Source organism: Erpetoichthys calabaricus, chromosome 17 (genome assembly GCF_900747795.2).
Source record: "Erpetoichthys calabaricus chromosome 17, fErpCal1.3, whole genome shotgun sequence".
Classification (NCBI taxonomy): Eukaryota; Metazoa; Chordata; class Cladistia; order Polypteriformes; family Polypteridae; genus Erpetoichthys; species Erpetoichthys calabaricus.
In genome coordinates, this window is record NC_041410.2 from 66,046,514 (window position 1) to 66,074,212 (window position 27,699).

Below are 27,699 nucleotides of genomic sequence, written 5' to 3' on the forward strand. Positions count from 1 at the left end.
AGACAGAGCTCCATTTTGAACCGTGGTAACCACCTGGGTAGACCATCACTATACTGTACTACATAAATATATGCAGTATCTCCTGCTGCTTTCATATTTGTAGTTCAAATGACAATAGACAGTCACTAAATAGGTCAATGTAACTGTTTTATATCGTCCTTATTACCAGTGGAATAAGTGTAGGGCTGCTTCAACATGCATCTGCAAAGGACAAAATGGGTCAAAGGTTATTTCCACAATGAAAAGGAAAGAATCCTATGCTGAGAATGAGCTTAGCTTCTTTAGTTTTTCTTTAAAAAGTGTAGTTGAAGCCCTGTGAAAGAACTCAAACAGAGAGATCAGTGTGGCCATGACCAATAGATGTGAATTGTTCTACATTAGGCTTTGTAAGGTCTCTGATCTTAACAACTTGAATGTGCTTATTAAAATGGTCTCCCAGCTGTCTCCCTGTTTCATTTATGTAGATGGCTGGACACTTACTACAAAAAATGCAGTAAATGAGGTTTTTAAACTAGCAAGAGGCCCATTTTTGATACTGAATTTACCAGAGGGACCAAAGCGTACAATGGTCTTGGTGACATACTTGCAAGTGACACAGCAGCTCCTGTTACAGCTCAGAATGCCTTTGTGAGGAATGTGGCTCTCCTCTGTGAAGTGAGCTGCAGATGAGAAGTTCGCGTAGATTAGGTGGTCAACAGAAAGAGATTGAGGGAAGTTTAGGGGAAAAAAGTCTCATGTGGAAGGACCAGTATGCAAATTTGGCCAATGTTCAATTTGAATTATATAGGTTTGAAGTCAAATGTAGCTACAGCTTTCCTCAGAATATTACCACCACCTACTGATCTTCTACTGAGTTTTGACTGAGTAGCTTGACTGGTTTGACTGGTAGTGCTCTCCTTTCCTAGAAAGCATCATAGGTTGCACAGAATAGTTCAAGCTGCTGCCCTAGACATCCAGTTTCAGCAAAGGAAGGAGGTATGTCATCCTGTACCACTGTCCTGGAAAATGTGCGGATGGAAGCAAGAGCCTCAGAAATGTGAAGAAACCATGTTTCACCCGCAAATACCGCATTGATCTAGCACTGAGTAGCATTCGAAAACCTAATTTATTTAAGTTATTCAGAAAATATTTACCTTTCAATGGGTAACTGTGGACCCAAACTAAAGTGTTTGGAAACATTTTGAACAGATGGTGCTGTGTGGTCTATAAAGAGAAAAAGGAAAAAGAGAATTTCTTACAGTACACTGAACAAAAATACTGCATCTGGTTAAATGCTGCACCAATGAAAGCAGTTTGTTTATTATAATAAATGGACTTTAGCAATACAGAATTCCTAGTTAATTAATTATTCTCTTCTTTTGCAAGAAATCTATCATTATGTTGAGTAGTCACTCTACTGTATGTGAAAGATATTTTATCTCAAATAACAAATGAGAGATTGAAACACAGTGACAGAAAAGTCTCATGGTGGGTGTACTCATAAAGCCTTCAGTGCATCCCTGGTTATTTTGCCAATGATTATCTGATATATACAAATAAATTAAGAAATAATACTTCTTTCTGTATAAATAATTGCTGTTGTTTAAACTATTATAATTAGAATTTCATTAGTAAATCATGACATTGAAGGGCAAGATCATTCATTAGAAAAAGCTAACTAGATCACACCAAAAGGCAAAAGATTTTACTGAATATTATCACAAATAAAAAAAATTCAGATTGCATTACTCCACTATTCAATGGGATATGAACATACTGCAATCTTCTCAAGTTGGAAGTCATTGCCAGTATAAAAACTGTTCCTCATCGGCCAGCCAGCAAGTATCCTCTTTGCATTTGTTAAATGTCAGCAGCACCCCTCCACCTTTGTCATATTCTCTTCTGATTTATGGTGTTATATTTAGATTCTGTCTTCCTTGGTGGCATGAAAAATGAGTGTCTGAAAATAGAGGCTCTGGTTTTCTTCCTGAGACCTTTTTTCATTTACAGCTGCTTTTCTCCGTATAAAAGAACCAATTTAAGCAACTTTTAACAGTTGAAACTGAATTTTAGTTTTCTGCTCTACATAATTGTTTTTACAAGGCAGACAACAAGCAAGTCAATGAGACACGCAGGATGGTCCATCTGACTGTGTGTTTACCGTACACTGGACAGACATCCAGCTTTGTGCGTGTCCTGACTCCTCACACAGTCCTGACACAGTCAGGTGGAATGCATGAATGGAAGGTCTGTCCCTCTGTAGCACCACTGGGTGAAGTATGTAACACCACAGTGCTATCACTAAGAATAAAAATCACTTAAACACACAGTCGGCCTTTTCTAGTATGTGCGTGTATATATATATATATATACAGTAATCCCTCCTCCATCGCGGGGGTTGCGTTCCAGAGCCACCCGCGAAATAAGAAAATCCGCGAAGTAGAAACCATATGTTTATATGGTTATTTTTATATTGTCATGCTTGGGTCACAGATTTGCGCAGAAACACAGGAGGTTGTAGAGAGACAGGAACGTTATTCAAACACTGCAAACAAACATTTGTCTCTTTTTCAAAAGTTTAAACTGTGCTCCATGACAAGACAGAGATGACAGTTCTGTCTCACAATTAAAAGAATGCAAACATATCTTCCTCTTCAAAGGAGTGCGTGTCAGGAGCACAGACTGTCACATAGATAGAGAAAACAATCTCTAGCAAACAAATCAATAGGGCTGTTTGCCTTTTAAGTATGCGAAGCACCGCGGCACAAAGCTGTTGAAGGCGGCAGCTCACACCCCCTCCATCAGGAGCAGGGAGAGAGAGAGAGAGAGATAGACAGAGTTTGTTTTTCAGTCAAAAATCAATACGCGCCCTTTGAGCTTTTAAGTATGCGAAGCACCGTGCAGCATGTCGTTTCAGGAAGCAGCTGCACAAAAGATAGCAACGTGAAAATAATCTTTCAGCATTTTTAGACGAGCGTCCGTATCGTCTAGGTGTGCGAACAGCCCCCCTGCTCAATCCCCATACGTCAGGATCACAGATAGTCAGCGCAAGAGAGAGAGAAAAGTAAGCAATCTAGCTTCTCAGCCATCTGCCAATAGCGTCCCTTGTATGAAATCAACTGGGCAAACCAACTGAGGAAGCATGTACCAGAAATTAAAAGACCCATTGTCCTCAGAAATCCACGAACCAGCAAAAAATCCGCGATATATATTTAAATATGCTTACATATAAAATCCGCGATGGAGTGAAGCTGCGAAAGGCGAAGCGTGATATAGCGAGGGATCACTGTATATATATCTTTGATATACAGTATGCACATACTAAATCGACAGGACACACATTCAACTGGGACAACAGTTCCTCTGATGAAGGGGGTCTGAATACTTTCCGTACCCACTGTATATGTGTGTGTGTGTGTGTGTGTATATGTGTATTTATATTTTAGGGCTGGGAATCGATTACAAAAACTTAAGTACGGTAATTAATTGCATAAATGTATGTAATAAATTGTGTCTAAAACATATAATTATACACACTGAATTACAAAATTAATGCAGAATCAACACAATGGAATTTTAGAAAATTAATGGCATATTTTAAACTTGAACAATGACATTAAACCTGAACTTTTAACAAAATAGTACTTGAGCAAATACAACCTGAATTTGAATGCCCTCCTAAAAGGCATGTTGAAAAGAAGGCAATAAGAAAACAAGGCCAATATAATAATTCTCAAATTGGCATAGCATATGAGGCACAGACATGTGAAAGTAAAAATTACACAATTGAAACAACTTAAATGCACTTCTAAATACTGATTCAATTGAAAGAATACACATCTCATAAATGGGCATACATTCAAACTTGTGTTAAAGCTCCTCAATTCTTCACCACCATCAACAACTGAAAATTTTACTCTACATAAGTGCCATGTCGACAAACATCGATCTCCGAGCTGCTTTTTTAGCCGCCCCTGTCCCAACCCTTGAGTGAGTTTCACATGTATGAGATTTAATGATTTTATGGTTCATAGAGTTGTAGTGTACCTTGGGATTTTTTGAGTTACAAAAACGTACCACCACAGAAAAATGGTTGGGAAACACTGCTGTACCTACACTTTTGTTCCTGGTACACTAAACAAGATCTCCATAGTTGCTATCACCCTTGAAAACTGACACCGTGCGTTACTTGAATGATTATGTTGTGTTATTTGCATAAATTAGTGAAGATACTGCAAACTGGAATAATGGTTAGGGATAATCATTACACTTCTATTTTGTAGAATTTTGTCAATATATTAGGGCAATCAGCACTGTAACCTGGCAGGCAGACTGGCGAGTTAAATACAGAGGTACTAGAGACATGTTTTGGTTTTAATGCCACTTATAGATAACTTATCTAGCAGTTATGTTATATGACTTCCATTCGATCTTCTTACAGAAACATGAAATGAAAAAAAGAGAGACAGTGTAACTTTTACTTTTGCAACTTTTCTCTAGCATTGCACCAAGACTGCCATTAACCCCCCCTCTCTTCGCCCCATTCCCTTGCACCTATGTCAGTATATATAAATCAAGAAAATGAACACCAGTGCTACATATTAAGTCATCTTTTAGGGCTCTGGCAGCTCATCCTGTTCCTCCTTGCCCATAGGAGCAGATACCCTCTGCTACTTAACTGACCAGATCAATATCCCAGAGGTTTTATTGACTTGATGCTACACTCTGATTAAAAGTGTTCCTTTATTTTTTTAGCAGTATATATATAGATATATATATGTATATATATAGATATATATATATATATATATTATGGGGTGCCAAACAGGCAATTACAATGATTTTCGGAATATATAAAGTCATTGTCGGAATATATAAAGTCATTCCTGAATATATAAAGTCAAAACTTGAATATATAAAGTCAGCATCGGAATATATAAAGTAATTCACAGTGGCACAGTGGCGCAGTGGGCAGTGCTGCTGCCTCGCAGTTGGGAGACCTGGGGACCTGGGTTCGCTTCCCGGGTCCTCCCTGCGTGGAGTTTGCATGTTCTCCCCATGTCTGCGTGGGTTTCCTCCAGGCGCTCCGGTTTCCTCCCACAGTCCAAAGACATGCAGGTTAGGTGGATTGGCGATTCTAAATTGGCCCTAGTGTGTGCTTGGTGTGTGGGTGTGTTTGTGTGTGTCCTGCGGTGGGTTGGCACCCTGCCCGGGATTGGTTCCTGCCTTGTGCCCTGGGATTGGCTCCAGCAGACCCCCATGACCCTGTGTTCGGATTCAGCGGGTTGCAAAATGGATGGATGGATATATATATATATATACAGTGAATCCGGAAAGTATTCACAGCGCATCACTTTTTCCACATTTTGTTATGTTACAGCCTTATTCCAAAATGGATTAAATTCATTTTTTTCCTCAGAATTCTACACATAACACCCCATAATGACAACATGAAAAAAGTTTACTTGAGGTTTTTGCAAATTTTTTATTTAAAAATAAAAAAACTGAGAAATCACATGTACATAAGTATTCACAGCCTTTGCTCAATACTTTGTTGATGCACCTTTGGCAGCAATTAGAGCCTCAAGTCTTTTTGAATATGACGCCACAAGCTTGGCACACCTGTCCTTGGTCAGTATCGCCCATTCCTCTTTGCAGCACCTCTCAAGCTTCATCAGGTTGGATGGGAAGCGTCGGTGCACAGCCATTTTAAGATCTCTCCAGAAATGTTCAATCGAATTCAAGTCTGGGCTCTGGCTGGGCCACTCAAGGACATTCACAGAGTTGTCCTGAAGCCACTCCTTTGATATCTTGGCTGTGTGCTTAGGGTCGTTGTCCTGCTGAAAGATGAACGGTCGCCCCAGTCTGAGGTCAAGAGCGCTCTGGAGCAGGTTTTCATCCAGGATGTCTCTGTACATTGCTGCAGTCATCTTTCCCTTTATCCTAACTAGTCTTCCAGTTCCTGCCGCTGAAAAACATCCCCACAGCATGATGCAGCCACCACCATGCTTCACTGTAGGGATGGTGCCAGGTTTCCTCCAAACGTGACGCCTGGCATTCACACCAAAGAGTTCAATCTTTGTCTCATCAGACCATAGAATTTTCTTTCTCGTGGTCTGAGAGTCCTTCAGGTGCCTTTTGGCAAACTCCAGGTGGGCTGCCATGTGCCTTTTACTAGGAGTGGCTTCTGTCTGGCCACTCCACCGTACAGGCCTGATTGGTGGATTGCTGCAGAGAAGGTTGTTCTTTTGGAAGGTTCTCCTTTCTCCACAGAGGACCCCTGGAGCTCTGACAGAGTGACCATCGGGTTCTTGGTCACCTCCCTGACTAAGGCACTTCTCCCCCGATCGCTCAGTTTAGATGGCTGGCCAGCTCTAGGAAGAGTCCTGGTGGTTTCGAACTTCTTCCACTTACGGATGATGGAGGCCACTGTGCTCATTGGGACCTTCAAAGCAGCAGAAATTTTTCTATAACCTTCCCCAGATTTGTGCCTCGAGACAATCCTGTCTCGGCGGTCTACAGACAATTCCTTTGACTTCATGCTTGGTTTGTGCTCTGACATGAACTGTCAACTGTGGGACCTTATATAGACAGGTGTGTGCCTTTCCAAATCATGTCCAATCAACTGAATTTACCACAGGTGGACTACAATTAAGCTGGAGAAACATCTCAAGGATGATCAGGGGAAACAGGATGCACCTGAGCTCAATTTTGAGCTTCATGGCAAAGGCTGTGAATACTTATGTACATGTGCTTTCTCACTTTTTTTATTTTTAATAAATTTGCAAAAATCTCAAGTAAACTTTTTTCACATTGTCATTATGGGGTGTTGTGTGTAGAATCCATCCATCCATTTTTCAACCCGCTGAATCTGAACACAGGGTCACGGGGGTCTGCTGGAGCCAATCCCAGCCAACACAGGGCACAAGGCAGGAACCAATCCCAGGCAGGGTGCCAACCCACCGCAGTGAGTGTAGAATTCTGAGGAAAAAAATGATTTTAATGAATGGTCAGACACCAATCCATTAAAGGGCTTACTTATGAACACACACACACACACTTACAAAGATCGAGTTTAGAATATCTCATTCATCTAAATATGGCAGCGAGAAACGATGAAGTCAAACGAATTAATGCGAAAATTGTTGATCGGTTACACTGCAAATTGATTAAATGCATATTAATAGACTATGCTGAAGCAGTTGGTGGTGATTGTGCGGAAGATGAAAACTTCAATTTACAATATCCCATAGAATATCTACAAGCATTAACACCGTACGGTCTTCCACCGGCCGAATTACTGTTGAAAGAAGGATGTATCATAATGTTATTGTGTAATTTATGTATGAGTGATGGACTATGCAATGGAACAAGATTAGTTGTATTAAAAAGTTGTTTGAACAATTCTAATGTAAAATTTTAACAAAAAAATGGTAATGTAGTACATCTTCCGCGAATAACATTAGACACCAAAGGAGATCTTAATATGCCATTCGTATTAAAACGTTTACAGTTTCCCGTGAGAATAGCTTTTGCTATGACAATTAACAAATCACAGGGACAAACATTTGAAAAAGTTGGTTTATTTATTAGATAGAAAGAAATGATATTCACTCACAGGCAATTATACGTTGCGTTGTCACAATGTAAATCCAAACACAGAATCAAAATTCAATGCAATCTTGAAGAAAAATTTATTCCAAATATTGTTTTAACTGAAGTTTTAAAGTAAAAGTGAAAATAATGTATATGCATCAATTCCCTTGAAAATAACAATCTCTTTAAATTGTATATCCGGTTAAGCAAACCCGGGGGGTAGCAAGCGAAGTGAGCAGGGGGCAGAGCCCCCTAGTGTATATATATATATATATATATATATATATATATATATATATATATATATATATATATATATATATATATATACACTGCGGTGGGTTGGCACCCTGCCCAGGATTGGTTCCCTGCCTTGTGCCCTGTGTTGGCTGGGATTGGCTCCAGCAGACCCCCGTGACCCTGTGTTTGGATTCAGCGGGTTGGAAAATGGATGGATGGATGGATATATATATATATATATATATATATATATATATATTGTGGTGAGCTGCCCAGACACAGACAGGCAGACACCGATCATTTCATACCACACACACGTTTATTATACATTACTATTTACAGTGTACCACACAACCCAGTGCCCCTGCACCAAGCACCCTTAAGTCCAGGCCTCTTCTAACAATGCCTCTCTCTTCCGACCGCCTCCACTCCTCTCCTCTGAGCTCTGTCCTCTTCCACACGACTACAGCTGCTGAATGGAGGGAGGCGGCCACTTTTATGACCACCCGGACGTGCTCCATGTGCCTCCAGATGAGCTTCCTACAACACTTCCTGGTGTGGCGGAAGTGCCACACGAGCACCCGGAAGCACTCCGGGTGTCCCTGGTAATCCTTCCGCCAGCACCTCCGGGTGTGGCAGAAGTGCTGACGTCCAGGGCTTTTCAGGCATCAGGGCGCCCCCTGGTGGTGACCACGGGCCCCTATAGGGTTGAGCTTCCATGCTCTGTTCCCATGGTCCCCATACCAACCAGGGCGGCTGCCCTCTCGTGGTTCGGAGGAGGCATAGTCCCTCTTCTGGTCCTTCCAGGCATCCCGGCTGGGTACTACCCCCAGCTGCTCGCCACAATATATATATATAGAGAGAGAGAGAGCGAGAGAGGGAGAGAGTAGTGTGGTATTTGAGAAGGACAGTTGAATAGTTTGACCAATAAAACCGTCATAATGTCAAGGCTTGCCCAATAAGCTAGATCAAGGAGTTTACAAAGAGTGGCAACATGCAGCCAGACTGAGGACAGACAACCTGCCTGAAGTTTTATTTTCTTTAACACTTTTCAAGTTGGTTTTGAAGTTTAGTGCAGGATTAGGACAGAAGTGTCGTCTGGGTGAATCTTAAACTTGGTTCTGGGGTAGGGGTTGTGGCTTGTTGTGTGTTTTTTGGCAGTAGAGAGTAGATCAAGTGCAATGTGTACAAATAGTTATGCAAAGCTGCAAGGTAGGAAAAATAAGCTTATAGCAACTTCTTTAAAAATGAATCACAAATTCACTGCTGTTATTGCAGACAATGTCTGATTTATACTTTTAGTTCAGTTATGTATTTAATTAGCTGTAATCATTCTGCTGTTTTTCTGTGAAGTTAAAAGTACGCAGTCAGTAGTTCATTTGTTAAGGATAAGTGATTGCTTAATTTTTTCAGACAATTAATAAAGCAAACACACTGGCACAATAAATAATGCATCCTACAGGAAAAATAGTTTGTAACGGTCGCCTGGAATATGTGTGTGTCACTGTGAGTTTGTGCCTTTTCCCATTCCTGTTATTAGTGGAATGGCTTAATTTGTAAGGCTGGCCAATTGTACAGGGTGGGGGGAGCACCTGGCTTGGAGGGCCAACAGTCTGTACGGGGAAGAGCCAACAGTATATAAATGGGAGGTGGGAAAAAGGTGAGGAGAAACGCAGAGCCAAGAGAGAAGTGGATGCCATCACAGGAAAAGGCAAGAGGGAAAGGATTGACACTGCATGAAAAACGTCAGGTGTATCTGGGTTAATTTCAAGATAAATTAATTTCACTTTCTGGTGAAAGCTATTCAGGAGAGAACCTGATGGGCCAGCACAAGGAACTGTTAATCTGCACATTTCCCGGAATAGGAGGTATGGTCGGCGCCTCATTCCCCACCGCAGACTGAGCTCAACATTCCGTACAAATAATATTTAAAGGACTACAAATACATTTTTTTTGCTCAAATTTCTGTATTAGTAGCTTATGTGTTTAAGTGTTTTGTGCTGTGATTTGTGTTGGGTGGGAAGCGCTGTAGTGAGATATTATGTATATAGGGTTTTTTGTGTGTGTATCGTTTTCCAATAATCATTTTTTACTTAACCCTGCTCTCACTGGTGTGTCTCTATACTTTGGGTGGTGTAGTAGGAAAGTAGTGTTGGTCACTTGCGCCCCGGCTTTTTTTTTTTTTCCTTTGCTGCTGCTCTAGGGGGCCAGTGCATATTATAATCATGCCAGTTCTAAGAGTGGTACAAGTTAATTCTGTGTTATTAGTGCCTCAGTACACCCTTTACTGTGCAAAAAATTAGAATTAAATCATTAATTTTAGCGGAATTACCCACCGGTTTATATTACGTCTGAATAGTTCAGTGGTTTACAGCACCTGGGACCTGGATTTGATTCCCAGCCCTGTCACAGTGTGGAATTTGCACCTTCTTGTGTGCCCTCGTGGGTTTTTTGGCGTCCTCCAGTTTGTTTCCATGTGGCAACAATCTCACATTACATTGATTGGCCCAGTATGAGTGAGTATGGGGTGTCAGTGTAAGGGTTCCTTGCAATGGACTGACATTCTGTGAAGGATTAGTTTGCATCTTATGTGTGACATTGGCTGGATAGACACCTCAAAGCCTTGTAATGGAAAAAAGCAGGTTTATAAATTTGTGGAATCAATTAGAATGATGAGGCTAAATGAGTTTGGGTTTTCCAAGGAGTGGGCGACGTACCAATTGATCCGGTACACCTGGTGAAATTCTTCTTTTGGTATGAATTTAGAAAAAAAAACATTTTACTGGTATGCTAAAGGTTAGTGGAAAACGTGAAAACACATTCAAATATAAAACACAAAATGTACAAATCTGATCATGCAGAAGAAAATTGGAATGTGATTTTCTGTCAGCATATTACTGCCTTAAAGGTAATGTCTTTGTGAATGAACTTGTACAGTATGTCAACTGTGTGTAATAAGTGAGCCTACTCCATTAAGAATATTGCCCAGAGTGCTGTGCATTTCAGACTGATTGGTGAGCCGGTGTTGGCTCCTGCACCCTGCCATTCTTCATTGGATTAACAATGTGTGAATGTTCAAACTCTGCAGTTTGAAACAGAGAGTGAGACATAGACAGTGGATGGGGAAAAGCCATTGTACTGACTCAAGGTGAGGTAGTGAGAATTGAAAATGGGACCAGGAGAAAAGTCCTGGTGGAAAAAAAAACAAAAAACAGGTAGAGGTCAGTACCAAAAGGACTGCCTCTACTAATCACCGAAAAGTAACTCTAACACAAAAATCAAAGTCTAAAGCCAAAAAACATGTGTTGTTTAAAAAAACAGTAAGTCATTCAAAAAAAATAACTACATGAAATTAAATAAAGAATCCTAATATCGGATGCAGCCAACCTTTATGATGGCGTTCAGAATCACATCATGTGCTATGCTGTCCTGGGGGGAGCTGCCGGGATGAAACACCATGGCAGCAACCAGTGCTAACTCCTCAAAAGGCCAGTGTTCAGTAAACAAACAAAATGGCATCCCAATAAGACATTATAAAACGTGAACTTATAAACCATTGCAAATTTCACAAACTCAATGGTAAATTCATACTCCTTGGGGTTCAAAACCCCCGGAATCTGCAAAATACCATACACAACTACCATAGAGCAGGCTGGAAAAAACAAAAGAAAATAACTCATTATAACAGCCATGTCTTGTGCTGTGTTTGCTTGGTGGTGTAATGAGTGAAATGAGAGAGAGAGAGAGAAAGAAAGGGAGAAAAAGAGAGAGAGAAGCTTCATTTTTATCAGTTCAAGTCGCAAAGGTGAATATCTGATATTGAATCTATTGGAGTAGCAGAGCAATAAGAGCTGTCATGACAGGTCAGAGACATGACTGTGCACAATTAATCATTAATACATTTGTTACTTGTTAAAAATACATTTCAGCCTGAAAAGTAAATACAAAGACGTTATCCCAATGTCTATCAGAACTTTAATTGATGTGGATTCTTGGCCATAGTGCCCACTCCTTGAACGCTTATGTTAAAATTTTGTTTTTCACAAAAGTAATCTGGACATAAGTTAAAAACATTAAAATCTGACAAAAGATAAAGAATGTCACTTTTTATTTATTTTGTCTTTCTATATACTGTATGTATATATATATATATATATATATATATATATATATATATACTAGGGGGCTTCGCCCTCTGCTCGCTTTGCTCGCCAACCCCCGTATTTGGTTTTCTGGATACAAACTTTTAAGATTTTTTTTTCTTTGAATTGTTGCTATTTCATTAGTTTCACTTTTATTTCAGAACTTCTGTAAAAACAATATTTGTAATCTTGCGAGTCCCAATATGCTGAATCTTTTTAATGAGGTCAGGACAGGTTTCTCTGTTTGGAATTTCAGCACAGACAAAACGATCTACATCATCAGCAGTTAATAATTTTTTTTTACAAAGTAAAAAATTAAGTAGAGTTCTGCATTGGACTCCTGTCTGTAAAGTTGTGCTATTTTCCTCTCACAGTTCCAAATGTACATGGGGTTACCAAGGTGATACCCCAGCTTTTGTCTAGGTTTTTGTACAAGGGCAAGACAGAACGTTTTTGACTCCTGGGGTAAATGTAGCTTTTTAAATAAGCAGACAGATTAATATATATACACGAACAAAGTAACCAATAAATGCATGTGCGGTAAACTCCATTTTTTAAATTCTTTATTTGTCACATGCATAGTTATACAGGACAACTCGCAGTGAAATGCATCCTGATCCGCTTATCAAAAACTGTGCAAAGTTAGAAGAATATCAGTTAGATTAACAAAAAGTCATAGATTGAAAGATAACAGTATAGTAGAACATAATAAGTAAGTAAAATTATGTGAATAAAGTAGAATTAAGTGTTAAGGTGCAATAGTGTAGTAATTATTGTGCAAAACCAAAGTTAGACTGGTGCATAGTTAAATGAGGCAGTTTGTTTGTTTGCGCTACTGTGATCTTTACTTTCTTTTTTTTATATTTTCTAATTTTCCTACTTTAATATCCTTTAACTTTCTCCACATGTGTATAGTTCCGTTTTTTTTTTTTTTGAGCCTTTCTAATTTCACTGGTTTCATAATCTCTAACCTGCTCTGCATGTGTTTAGCGTCAACGTTTGTAAATGTCATTATGAAGTTTTACTTTGTCATTTTACAGTACAATACATAGAACAGAATAAATCCTCAAAACAGTATAAAAATAAAAATTCTAGAAGTACGGCGTAGAATTTCACATTAGATGATATCACATAATATAATTTGGATTTGTTTTAAGTCCTGGAGACCTCATTCATCAAGCTGCCTTCCCCATTTTGCCATTCCACATCTGAAATAGCGCTAATCCGATGAAAGAACCCCTCATTCCCACATCCCCATTCATCAGGGATGACTTTACCTTAGGCAGGCAATCTACAATTTAAAGAGATTGTTATTTTCATGTGAATTGTTACATATGCATTATTTTCACTTTTACTTTAAAAACTTTTGTAAAAACAATACTTGTCCTTTATTTTCGGCCACGTGCGTGGTTACATCTCTTTCTTCCCAGACGTATAATACTGCTCGTGTTGTGAAGGGTGTTGCGGCTGAACATACGCTAAGGATATGCCTTTGGATCATTTGCTGTCTTTTTGCTGCTTGCTAGCTGCCTCTTCTGCCTGTCACATGTCGTTGTTTTAAGAGCTCTGAGCACATGATGCTTGCCTGCCAAAAGCAATCCAACAACTGCTGGATTAGAGGTCTGTTCACTTGTTTTAAATGATGGCTCATTGCCTGGTCTCACGTGACGTTGTAAAAGCAATACCTGTCTTTTATTACTGGCCCCGGGCGTGGCTGAATTCTTTCTTGCAGGATGTATAACGCTACTCGCGTTCGGTTGGGGTAGCTGCTGTCGCGCTGCCCTTCAATCTTTTTAAAGCCTGTACAGCCGCTGACCTTTTTGCTACAGCCCTGGGACAATCTCTTGGCACCAAGTCTCATGTTTACGGTCCCCACGAGACGCACCATGGCAAGTCTCCTTGGTCTTGCGGGTCTTTAAAATGTCTTTCGAGATTATCACGTATCGTAGCCTTGCATTTGCTTTCCATTCCAGGATTTTCTTTTATATATATATATATATATATATATATATATATATATATATATATATATATATATACTGTGTATATATATATATATATATATATATATATATATATATATATATATATATATATATATATATATATATATATATATATATTATGGCAGATGGCCAGGACCCATGCCCGGCCAGGATGCCTAGAAGGACCAGGAGAGGGATTATACCTCACCTGAGCCACAAGAGGGTGGCCACCCTGGTCTGTATGGGGACCATGGGAATGGAGCATGGAAGCATTGGGGCCCGTGTCCACCACAGGGGGGCACCCAGAGGATTGTGGAGCCCTGGGTGTCAGCACTCTTGCCACACAAGGAAGTGCCGCTGGAAAATCATCAGAAAGCACCTGGAGCACATCCGGGTGATTATAAAAGAGGCTTCTTCCTCCAAGTGAGAGAGCCAAGTCAGGAGGAAGAAGGCAACGCTCGGGAGGAGAGGTGGAAAGGTGGCAGAAGAAATCCGGAAGGGACAGAAAAGGACAGGAAGAAAGGTGTTTGGTGCAGGGGCACTGTGTTGTGTGCTGGACTTTTATAATTAAAAGGGTGTGTTTTTTGGAACATTGTGTCCGTGTCTGTCTGTACCGAGGCTGAACTACCACAATATATATGCTATTACATTTCAGAGTATTACCACTGTTTTGATGTTCCATTCCCACATTTCAAGTGTATGTGAGTATTAGGACAAATTAACTTGAACTAAAAGTGGTTAAAAATCTTTGAATTTGGTTGCAAATCTTAAACATTCAATAGATGTTTTGTCATGTCTCTGATTCAGCCATTTTCAGCTTCTGTTTGTTTTAGGGATTTGTTGCTTGGGTCTCCTTTTCAACAAGTGACAGCTTGATTGATTTAAATCAGGGAATTGACTAGCCACTTCCAGACCTTCCACTTTTTAAAGCTGACACAAACTACTTGGTTACATCTCCAGGGTGTTTGAGTCATTGCATTGTGATTGCTGTGTGATGAAGTGCCGGCCAGTTAATCTGGAGTAAAGTAATGATGCATTTAGAAGTCTTTCTTTCGTTTTAGCTAAATTGTTAAACCAGGTCAAAGGGCAGCTATGCATGTAACTCATCTAATTAGAAGGTGCCTGTGTATCTGTGTGTCCGCCTGGTTGCTATGTCTCTGTCATTCCAATAGATGGCGCATCACAAACATTTGTAGTAATAAAATGCATTGCATTTGTCATTCCAGTAGATGGTGTATCACAAATATTTGCAGTAATTAATTGTATTACTGCAAATGTTTGTGATGTGCCAGGTGTTGGTATCATCTGCAGACTTAACCAGCAGTGAACCCTCTTAACATCAACTAATTCTGTGAAGGTTCCTCACACCATCACCCTCTGCTTCCTGTGTCTGAGCCAATTCTGCAAACATCTACACAGAACACCTTGAACTCCCACTTCTTTTAGTTTGATGCCCAGCCTCTCATGTGGCACCTTATCAAATGCTTTCTGAAAGTCCAGATAAATTATATCATATGCTCCCCTCTGATTATATCCTTTTATTCCTTCCTCATAGCATTGAAGCATGTTGGTAAAACATGACCTTCCTCTTCTGACCCCATGCTGACTGCTCAGTAAAACTCCTGTTCTTGCTATGTGTTGCTCAATCTTTTTGTTAATCGTTCCTTCCATGAATTTTCCTGGGATGCACTTTAGCTTACCTGAATATAGTTGCTTGGATATGTCCTGTCGCCCTTTTTATATAACATTTAATATTTGCCATTTTCCAGTGCTTCAGAATTTACCCATTGCGCAGTGATTTCCTAAAAATACGTGTGAAGGTTTTATATATGTACCCACTAACATCCTTAAAATATCAAGGAATAAATAGGTCCTCGTAATTTCTTTGACTTTAGCCTATTTAATCTAAGCAGTACATCTACCTCTGCAATCTCTAGATCACTCAATACTTCCTTAGTAGTCCCTGTTACCGCTGGGAGGTTATCCACTATTCATTCTTTAGGCTTCTTGAATGGGAGCTCATCTGTTGAGCATAGTGTCCTCGCTGAGGGCAGGGTCCACTGTTACAGATGACTTTTGGTTACTTCTTTTCTTATGAAAGTCCTGGGGCAGAAGGGACATGGTCTAAAGCCACATCACTGTTTTTCCTAAAAGTTGTCTACCAGAGTAAAGGAAATAAATAGATTATTTAAGGATGGTATAACATTATTATTTTCCTATCAGCTTGCATGTTTGACACCAGAGAAACCTAACCAATAACACTTTACAGCCAATATTTATGGGGGTATGCAACATTAAAGTAGTATCATTGTGTAGCCAAAGGTTTGAAGTTTGCCACTGTGATCTGTGAATTTTATTCCAAAATACATTGCTTTATTTAAAACAGGTAACTGAGACCATAAATAAATACAGCTGAAGCCATGAAAACTATCTGACAGGGAGAAAGCATTATTGCTAATGTAAGCAACCTGACAGGGAGAAGGCACAACTGAGATGGGAAGAGACAAGTGGAGGCAACCCAGGCAGGCTGTTAAAAATGCTGATGTGCTCCCTGTTTGGTTGTGGTCAATATACAGTGCATCCAGAAAGTATTCACAGCGCATCACTTTTTCCACCTTTTGTTATGTTACAGCCTTATTCCAAAATGGATTAAATTCATTTTTTTTCCTCAGAATTCTACTCACAACACCCCATAATGACAACGTGAAAAAAGTTTACTTGAGGTTTTTGCAAATTTATTAAAAATAACAAAACAGAAATCACATGTACATAAGTATTCACAGCCTTTGCTCAATACTTTGTCGATGCACCTTTGACAGCAATTACAGCCTCAAGTCTTGTTGAATATGATGCCACAAGCTTGGCACACCTATCCTTGGCCAGTTTCGCCCATTCATCTTTGCAGCACCTCTCAAGCTCCACCAGGTTGGATGGGAAGCGTTGGTGCACAGCCATTTTAAGATCTCTCCAGAAATGTTCAATCGGATTCAAGTCTGGGCTCTGTCTGGGCCACTCAAGGACATTCACAGAGTTGTCCTGAAGCCACTCCTTTGATATCTTGGCTGTATGCTTAGGGTCATTGTCCTGCTGAAAGATGAACCGTCGCCCCAGTCTGAGGTCAAGAGCACTCTGGAGCAGGTTTTCATCCAGGATGTCGCTGTACATTGCTGCAGTCATCTTTCCCTTTATCTTGACTAGTCTCCCAGTTCCTGCCGCTGAAAAACATCCCCACAGTATGATGTTGCCACCACCATGCTTCACTGTAGGGATGATGCCAGGTTTCCTCCAAATGTGATGCCTGGCATTCACACCAAAGAGTTCAATCTTTGTCTCATCAGACCAGAGAATTTTCTTTCTCATGGTCTGAGAGTCCTTCAGGTGCCTTTTGGCAAACTCCAGGCGGGCTGTTATGTGCCTTTTACTAAGGAGTGGCTTCCGTCTGGCCAGTCTGCCATACAGGCCTGATTGGTGGATTGCTGCAGAGATGGTTGTCCTTCTGGAAGGTTCTCCTCTCTCCACAGAGGACCTCTGGAGCTCTGACAGAGTGACCATCGGGTTCTTGGTCACCTCCCTGACTAAGGCCCTTCTCCCCCAATCGCTCAGTTTAGATGGCCGGCCAGCTCTAGGAAGAGTCCTGGTGGTTTCGAACTTCTTCCACTTACGGATGATGGAGGCCACTGTGCTCATTGGGACCTTCAAAGCAGCAGAAATTTTTCTGTAACCTTCCCCAGATATGTGCCTCAAGACAATCCTGTCTCGGAGGTCTACAGACAGTTCCTTTGACTTCATGCTTGGTTTGTGCTCTGACATGAATTGTCAACTGTGGGACCTTATATAGATAGATGTTTTGTCATGTTTTGTCACGTTTTGTGCCTTTCCAAATCATGTCCAGTCAACTGAATTTACCACAGGTGGACTCCAATTAAGCTGCAGAAACATCTCAAGGATGATCAGGGGAAACAGGATGCACCTGAGCTCAATTTCGAGCTTCACGGCAAAGGCTGTGAATACTTATGTACATGTGCTTTCTCAATTTTTTTATTTTTAATAAATTTGCAAAAACCTCAAGTAAACTTTTTTCACGTTTTCATTATGGGGTGTTATGTATAGAATTCTGAGGAAAAAAATGAATTTAATCCATTTTGGAATAAGGCTGTAACATAAAATGTGAAAAAAGTGATGCGCTGTGAATACTTTCCGGATGCACTGTATGGTCAGAGGGTACTGTCTGCCATTTAGAGTTTCCTGTATTAGCAGAAGAATAAATCCCATGTTTGGCAAATGTATGTTCTTATTTTGGAAACAAAGACTGAGAGAAAAGTTTAAAGATATAGCAACTGCATTGAACATTAGAGTCCATGTACACATGGAAGACATTGCTTGTGTCTGTACCTAGGAACCATGGTTCCTGCACTCTCGAAGTGGCCAAAGCCGACTACAGAATACCTATGACTGCACATTACTGCCAGTAGTGCTCCTTCAGGAATTGTGTTACTGTGATATTAAAAGAAACTGAGAGTATCCTTTCATTAGTGTTGTTTTTTCTTTCTTCATCTTAGAATCACCACTGTGCCACTAGGGAATGATATGATATTTTATTTTATATAAATATACACTTTTAGTTTAGAAAAAGCTGCAATCTCTAACAAACTCCCTGCTGGATACACTTAATAAAATGGTAATAGGAACATAAATACACAGAAACAAAAGGTAACGTTCTATACTTAAGCCTTGTATTCCAGGTCTTATCTAAAATCCCAATTTCTTGTGTATACAGCAAAAATGATCATTTCAATGTCACTGTCCATATACTTAGAGATGGCACCGTATTTGTAAAGTGGCAGAAGGTGGAATATACTGTAGAAAGGAAGGAAAGCTGGAAATGATGAAATACAGACAACATGAGTGACAAAGTTAGCAGTAACTTTGAAAAACTACAAGTGCTTTTTAAACTTTGCAGATAAAGAATATGAAATGACAATGAAAAAAATAAGTCAGATGAAGGGTTAAATGGAGGTCTTGCCTAATACAAAATGCAGATGGCAGTAAACAAAAATGCCTTTTTTACTCATTCATCAAAATCCATCTACACCATCAGATCTTTAGAGTTGAAGTGTCAAAGACTTTTCTGAAAAACAGAAATGTGCCATCTGGGCTTTTAAAAAACTTGATTTGCATACCCAGATGAATAATGAAGACCCGCTCATATGCCTCACTGATGGAGACACAGGTGCTTGCCATGTTTAGGCTGATGAGCTGGTTTCAAGGCCAGCTGCAAGTGGATTGAATGATGGATTGCAAACATGTTTACACATTGAGGAGACTGCTGCAGAGCAGTCGTTTATTTTTTCAACAGATGTGATAAGCAAAACTTATAGATAATGGCAATTAGCAAACAAATTATATGTTCTGCATCACAGTTTGAGTGATTTAGATCTCTGTCGACATACCAAACACTCAGAGAAGTAAGCAGTATTAGTTTGTGCTAAAGACATGAGGGCTTCTCATACCAAAAGGACATATCATGCTGCCTGAGTCACTTAAGCAGATGGGTTTTCTAATGTTGTATTCCATGAAGAGGCACTGTATGAAATGCAAATTCAATTGCAGAGTCAATGTTATACCATTGCTATGGAGAGTTTGTAATAGTGACAAAAAGAACTGTAATGGTCTCCATCACTATAAACACCCCACCCTATGGATCAGAATCATCTTAACTTCAAAGCTTTGAATTTCATTCCTTAATTACCTATGACAACACAACACAAAATATACAAATATGTGTATAATGTCTAAAACAGTGTATTAAATGTGGAATGGTGAGTAAATGCAATTGAGACTGGTGCTTCTAGTAGCAAGTTTTATTATCATTAGTGCGCTGTTGCTTTTGTAAGGATTTTACTTTTCACTATCTTAAGAAATTAACCCTGTCTGCTGTTCCGTTATTCAAAGTCACTAGTAGGTATTGTGATCAAAGTGTTAGAATTCTTTTAGCAATGGCAGGAAAAAAAATTCTTTTAATGGGCAATTTTTGACCTCACTGATTGAAATCTAGGAGTGTGAGATTATAAACAGGGTAATTTTGCAAAATACACAAAATAACATTTGCCTCATCAAAATAGATAAAGCATCTTATTTAGCCTCATCAATAGAGGAAAAAATGATATATTAAACCATATATAGATTCAGTGTCCTTTCTTTCTTTGTTAAAAAAGCATGAAGACATAAGAAATAAGCAACATGTTGGTTCAATATGTTGACAATATATTTAATATATGTCAGTACAATTTAAAATATTAAAGACTGAGGATACGTTTGCTGCAGTTAAAGATACAGCAGACCTTCTATAGCTAGTCTTATGGGGGCTAGACGTGATGCTCAAAAGAGAATACACATCTACGGAAAACCCATTAAAAAGTGTGTAGTGAATAGCAGCAAAGACTCCCCCCATTTTAAACCACTGTCGGTGTTTCAGGGAGAGAGCAAAAGATACTGAACAAAAGATGCTGAAGGAAAATAAAAACCTAAAATTTGCTGCTGTCCATTCAGGTGCTAGGTAGCACAAGGTAACTGAAACTTAATAATTTTGTAATGAGCGCTGCAACAATGAAGACAGACAGATACCTACACATAGACGTAGACCACCACAGCTACTAGGGTCTACACATTTAACCCTTTAACCGCCAACTCCCTAAATATTCCCCATGCCAGGCGAAATCTGAACAATTTTCGTTTTTTTACTTTTTTACATTTATTCAAGCAGTATTGACCACTAAATGTTGTGCAAGTTCTAGAAATGGGCAAACACATAATAAAACACAAAATGTACATTTTCTCAGGCTTCTGGATTTATTGTCTACTACAAAACGGAACAGTCAAAAGCTATCGAAGTAGTTTGGTCAATCATAGTTTCATTCCCAGTATTTGAGTTTGCTGTGCCACAGGCCAAAGCAGGGAACTGCACAATGTCCTGGATTGCTGGGACATTTTGAGCAGAAGGTCTTGACGTCTCTACGCTGACCCTTCTTTGAACATACACGACAGCGTGCCTGTGGCTTGGTCCAAGTTGGTGTTGGTTCGAATTTGTCCGGAAAGTGACGTTCTGTGAGCCTCACTCTATCTCCATGTTGTTCCTCACCAGAGAAAATGAAGTCTGCAATGATGTCATGTTCAAACTGCAGAAATGTTTTTGTGCCTCCATTTTTCTGGTACAAAATGTGAGCATTCAGCATTGCCATTTGGAGCAGATGAACTGATAACTTTTTATACCACTTCATAGTTTTTTTTGCAGCCGAATAGGGTTCCAATATTTGGTCCTGCTTGTCAACAGCACCCATGTTGCTGTTATATTCAATGATGCATTGTGGCTTGTAACGGACATCAGTAGGTGATGGGCGTCCTCTTCTGCGGGGAGCCTCCTGCACAGACTCATTGTGCTGAGTTGTTAGCATGTGAACATCTTTTTTGTCTCGAAATTTCAGGCACAGCAATGGGCCACTGCGGTATGCAATGTGCTGACCCGGTGCTGGCGCTGAATTGCGAACTTCTGGAGGGACCCTGTTAGAACGAATTGTGCCACATGCTGTAGTTTTACGATGATGAAGGTAATGGAACAGCCTACAACTGGAGTACCAGTTATCCATCCAAATGGTGTACCCATTGTCCAATAGTGGTAGGGCAAGGTACACAACAATTTTCTCTGAAAGTCCAAAGTCCTTACATTCATCTGGCAACACTGCTGAAATACTACTCATAGGATCCTCTTTGCCAGTGTATACACGAAATCTATAAATGTAACCTGAATTCTCAGCTATGCAAAACATCTTGATACCAAACCGTGCCCTTTTCAATGGTAGATACTGTCGAAACTGTAAGCGGCCCTTCCACAACAATAAACTTTCATCAACTGCAACTGACGGTCCTGGCATGTAGGGCAACTGAAATGTTTCAAATAAATGGTCAATCAAAGGACATAGCTTGAACAAGCGGTCGCGGTTTGGATCTTTCTTATCTGGCTCATTGCTATTGTCATTCAAATGAAAGAATTTCAGCAGCAAAGAGAATCGGTTACGTTTCATGATAGCTGCAAAAATAGGTGTTGTATACATAGGATCTGTAGACCAGTACATCTCAATATCTGGTTTTCTGATTATTCCCATCAACATCAAAATCCCAATGAATTTTTTCATTTCGTTTTCATCAGTGTCTACTCAAGCGCGAACACGGGAATGTGGAGGTAAATTGGGATTTCTCTCAATAAACTGTGCTGCATACAGATTTGTTTGATGAACAAAATGTCTGATCAAATCAGGTGGCACAAACAGCTCATAAAACTGCTCAGCAGTGTAATTGTTTACATCAACAGTAAAGCCGCACGTTGCCTCAAACGGATGCAGAAAAGGTAGTTCACCACGGGCAGCAGTCCAGTTGAGATGTTGGGGATACACCCACTCATCGCCATCATCCGATGCGTCTTCATTCACAGTATCATGCAGCTCAAGTTGCTGCTCATCATTGTCGCTAAAATCTTCTTCAGAACTGCTACAATCATGATCAGAATTGTCCAAAATCGCCTGCAAAGCCTCACTTGAAGTCAGTTTACGTTTCGCCATATTCACAGCTTTCACTTCCGAATCACATCACATGACCGGCCAAAACAACCACAGAGTTGTTGAAATACAATGTAGTAATAATACCCACGCCAAACCGTCACTTATACTACGCGCCAGGCATTCATATAACCATAGGCAAATGTGCCGGATAATTCTGGCAGTAAGGCGTTAGCAATAACGCAACGATGCCGGATATATCCGGCAGAGGGCGGTTAAGGGGTTAAGAAGTGCCTCTGTCTTTTACAATATCTTTCCAGCATTTTGACTATTGTTTCACTATATGGAATATTAAAAGTAAGAGTTTAGAAAAGCATTGTGATTTATGGATATACAATGTATTAAAATACAGTGTCTATTTTGTCATGGTATTTTTGCATTTCCAATTTGACAGTAGTGTTAAATTTCTTTAGTCATTTAGACTTGCAGTCAGAAAGTGGATGCTGTGCAGACTTCTCCCTAATTATTGTTAGGCATATTTGTTGATTTGGAAGTTTTCAGTACTAAAATCTACATCTCCTATGGCTCTTCGTTATCAGCTCTCTTAATACTAGAATTACCAAAGCCTACAAAAAAACTCATAATCCCGGACTACCTTAAATCTGTTCGCACCACTCCATCAGCCTCTTTTGTTTTGTAAATGTGTCGATAGGCACAAGCACAAACAGCCTGCTATCCCATCCCACCGCCACAGAAACGGCAAAAATCTCTGCCAGCTCAAGCCTTGTTTATCTCGGTGTGAGGCACCTGGAGCTGTATAGGGTAAATAATATATTGTTATTTTGAACACATGCCTTTCACATGTCTTCTGTGTCTACAAAGATCTATGTAAGTGTAGGATGACAGGAAATGCAAGAAGTGTTGAACATATACCTAAAAGACAAAACTTTTTTCATGTTTTAGTACTAACGACAACATTTTGACATGAAGTGTATAATGTGTGAAGCCAGAAGTCCAAATATCAAATAAACACCTAAACAAAAGGTACAAATATAAAAGAATAAGTGTGCTTTTATTCAAGACTGTAACCGAAGAAAAATAAATCGGGTTAGTGTACTTCATTATCATAACTTGTTTGGTAGTACATCGGTAAAAACTGCTGACTCATAATCAAGAGGTTACGGGTTTTAGCCTTCCCGCGTCCCAAAATAAACATTTTGAGTAGGAGCTGCTCTTATTGTTACTGCTATACAATAAAAACATACATTTGATTGAGTCTGTAACAGCTGGTGTAAATGTACGGTACTTGTAAAGGTTAGCTTTTTTTTTATTCAGTTTTATTCTCTCACATTCACGCTTGCCTAGATCTGACACTGGTGTTTTCAAATAAAGATGTGCTATAACAGAGGTGAACTCAGATGAGGATGAGGGTTCTACATCAGAGAAAGAGAACAGAATAAGAAATGTCCACTCACATATAAAAACAACGCAGCTGCACCAGGTTATGTTTATTTTTAAAATGTCTGAGGCGCTCCCTGGAACAGGCGACACACATTTATATGTCTAATAAGTTTTTTAGGAGACTTTTCGACTGTAGACGTTTGTCATAATCAGAAGCTTGCTGTCTGCTGGTCCAGGTTAACAAGAATACCTCTGATCTTTGCAGTTCAAAATCACTGTGCCTACTTTTAGCGGCACTTTCATGAGGCGTTCGATTGGTTTAGAAATGTGACACTCAGTGAGCCATCTAATAACTTCCACCCAGTTTTAAGCAGAATTCACTTGTGGTTGTCAGCAGACATATATATTGTACATCTGCCTTCAACAAGACTAATCTATAGCCAACAGTCACTTGTTAGTATAATTTCGTGTTATTTTACTACAGGGATTTATGTGAAAAATACTAAAACTGTAATTCAGTAATTCTGAATTTGCATTTTAAAGCAATGAACAATGGCAGAATGGGAGAGCCATATATATAGACAGGAATTAGATCAAAATGAACAATGCAGTAGTATTATTTAGGCTGTGATCCTTTTTTAATATCTGCTCAGTTTCTTGTATTTTTTTCTTTAGACATTCTAGAAAGGAAAATGTAAGATGTGATTCATGTTATAGCCTTGAACATTGTGCTGCTCAAACAGGCTGTGATTCTGTGCAGTTATACTATTGTATGTCCCGAACATCCCTCCTCTAGCCCACATTAGGGAAAAGGGAGAGGAAGTTTAGTTTACAGCCCAGTCACCTTGGTCAGACTGTCGTCTTTTTTCAAGATGGCTTCCTCTGAATTGTATGATCAATGCATAAGACACTCCTCATTAGACTAGTGTGATTTCCACATTGAGTAGATCCATGTGGTTAAGTCTGTAACATGTTGCTTTATGTTAGTGAAAAATGACACATGGAACGTTCCCAATGTCTGCAAAACCTTTCTGTAATGCTTGGAAGTTAATATTTTTCTTGTGCTGTTTTAAGTGTGAAAAAAACAACCTTATAATATTTTGTTGTTTTTTTTTAACAGAAACCCCAAAAACAGAGGTGCTAAGAAATCATCTTCTAGCAGCTTACAAGGAAAACAGAGCAGGTTTGAGGCAATTTAAGTCCTTCTGTTTAAGTGCAACTTCATCTTTAGTTTTTTGTGGTGTTAGATTGGTTCTATCACTGATCAGGGGTTTAATTTGCTTAAATAAACATAAATTAATATTATTGCATGTGCTTTTTTCTGAATACTTTTGCCTTTAATAGCAGGAATTGTAAACCTCCCAATTTATAGTGCCTTTAGTGTAAAATGTTCATATTCTTCTCACATTCACGTAGGTCTTCTTCCTCTTCTTTATAAATTGACGTTCTGGAGTAGTTAGCATGTGAAATTGAGGGAAGGCAACAAAACTGATATACTGATACAGTTCATAAGGGTTAAATTAAAAAGTGGAAAGTCAAGCCTTCCTGTAGAATTTGTTTGCGGTCAATAGGGGTGGGAGGCTAAGCCCCTTTAGAGCTTTGCTTCCTTCCAAAGAGATTAAGTCATTTCCGTCAATACCATGGACATGCTGTATATTTTATCTGATGTAGTAGTGTGGGGGTTTTGGGGTTCCAGTTAGAGGAGTGCTTACCCTGGAATAGTTGGATACCATTGCCCGATGTATTGATAATTTATTTTGATTCCTACACTATGCCATTACAAAGTAGACATAGATAACCTTCTGACAGCAAAAAAATGGCATTAAAGAATCTTCAAGGTAGACACTTTGCAATGGATTACTTCAGTCTCACAGCACCAACACCAGAATTATAATTTTTTCATAGAGTCACACAAAAATAAAGAGGAAAGGAGAAAACAGTAACACTGTGATGAGATAGAGGTCCAGGGCAGCACAAGTTTTTAAAAACATCTCGAGTTCCTTGGGTACGGCTGCGGGGTGCTCTGTGTGGAGGCAAGCAGATTGTTTAATTAGGTCACTGGCCCTGCATTGGCACTCCGCAAATGGTAATTAGGTCTCCACACCCACATGTGTATAAAGAGGAACCTGAGGAGTTTGAGGAGGAAGGACAGAGAAAGGAAAGAATTTGAGCGAGTAAGAGCAATGAGGCAATAGAAGAATGTTGAGAGCCAGTGCAGAGAGAAGGTGGCAAAGCAGTCAAAGGAAGCCCCTCAAAGCAGCTCCTGGGGTGGACCAGATTGCTACTCACGTTCCAAGAGATCCTGCAGATGCCGATGGTGGAAGCAGGATGTGGGAGTCTCTGCAGATAGTGAAGGAGGCGGTCGGGTGAGAGTAGCTTGCAGGCCACAGTCACTAGGATCTCTAATCTGCTGATTATGCTCGGGAGATAGATGAATGGAAGGAGAAGAGTGAGAAAGAGCAGCACTGGAACAAAAGTTAAAGATGGATTCTGGCTCACTTTTACCCTTGGCTTTTATTTGATTATTGATTTAGATTTTATCTGCTTCACTGAACACAGTTTTTAGGGATGGATTATGTATTGAAGAACTTGCACTGCACTTGTCAATGGACACTGGATTATTAGAATAAAAGCATGTTACACTTGGCAGCACTCTTGCTTGTTTTGTGTTCTCATTGCCCAGCTCATCTCGGAGATGATTAATGACGATCCCAGGTTCAAGGAGTATGGCAGCTGCAGCAAACCTTGAACATCACAAACACACTCATGTCAAGATCTATGTAAATGTAGGAACTTAGGAACTGAGCAGTTGGCCTGTTGAAAGCACAGCAGGGCTCCACCTGCTCATCTTTCATCTCTTCTGCCCATATATCCTTTTCTTAAGTAAGTCATCACTGCTTACAACTTCACTTCTTTCCTTGGACTGGAGCTGTAATTTAAAAGACTATGGTGGTCTCATCAAATACCACAACCCTCATTACCAGGATATTCTTATACAAAGACAAAGCCCGAAAGTCCTGCCAGCCACACCATCTGTTCATCAATGTTCCCTCTGTTGAAGAAAAAAAGAATTTGTACTGGGTGTGATGATGGTCATGTACTCTCATAGCTGCCTGTCCAGTTTGCCATAAGCTAAGTCCTTCTGATACACAAATTGGGAATTTTATCTCATAGTGACTTGCTTTGCCAGTCCATATACCAGACACCTTGAATTGAGGCTTGGTATATTTCATTAAACTTTCTTTCCCACCAGAGCCAAGGAATCTTCTTGGCCTTGCTTCAGACATTTTCCTCTAATCTCCTATTCCAGAGCTTCCTTTCTCAGTACATTGAGTCTAGTGTCTTTCTTCATCTCCTCCTGTAACACTTGGCAATATATTAAACACTTGTCAGTATATAGTCTTTTGTAAAAAAAAAAAAAACACCTTATAGTTTTTTTCTCTCCATTCTGTATCAGGTTACATATAACTGGTGTACCTGATAGTTCATAAAGGCATTAATAAGAGCTGCACCCTAAAATTACTTTGGCATATAGTCAACAGAGAGCAGAAGCCTTAGCTTGTCTAATATTTTGTTTCCTATAGAATTTCATCTCTGTGTGTGTCTCCCTCTCATTCTGTGTCTCTGATCTGCTTAGAGATGATGGCTCCCAAGGAATCTCCTCAAAGACGGATGCTATATTTGACAAAGATAAAGAAGATCAAGAGAAAAGCATTGTGCCAGTTGTTTCGGAGTGGAAGCTGAATAGAACATTGTCTCTTAATTTGAGGTACATTATCCATTACCTATAGCTCAACTTTCATTGAG

The 27,699-nt window shown here is 39.7% G+C and overlaps 1 protein-coding gene across 2 annotated transcripts in view; it reads left to right on the top strand.

Moving 5' to 3' along the window:
• st8sia2 (ST8 alpha-N-acetyl-neuraminide alpha-2,8-sialyltransferase 2) overlaps positions 1 to 27,699 on the top strand; it is a 61,364-nt gene that overhangs the window by 19,085 nt on the left and 14,580 nt on the right. Inside the window, exons 2-3 of one of the 2 annotated variants that reach the window (XM_028823430.2) lie at positions 25,013 to 25,075; positions 27,530 to 27,661. In XM_028823430.2, coding sequence (XP_028679263.1) covers positions 25,013 to 25,075; positions 27,530 to 27,661 — 195 coding nt within the window. The remainder of the gene's footprint in view (positions 1 to 25,012; positions 25,076 to 27,529; positions 27,662 to 27,699) is intronic. The other variant, XM_051920240.1, reaches the window with a different exon arrangement.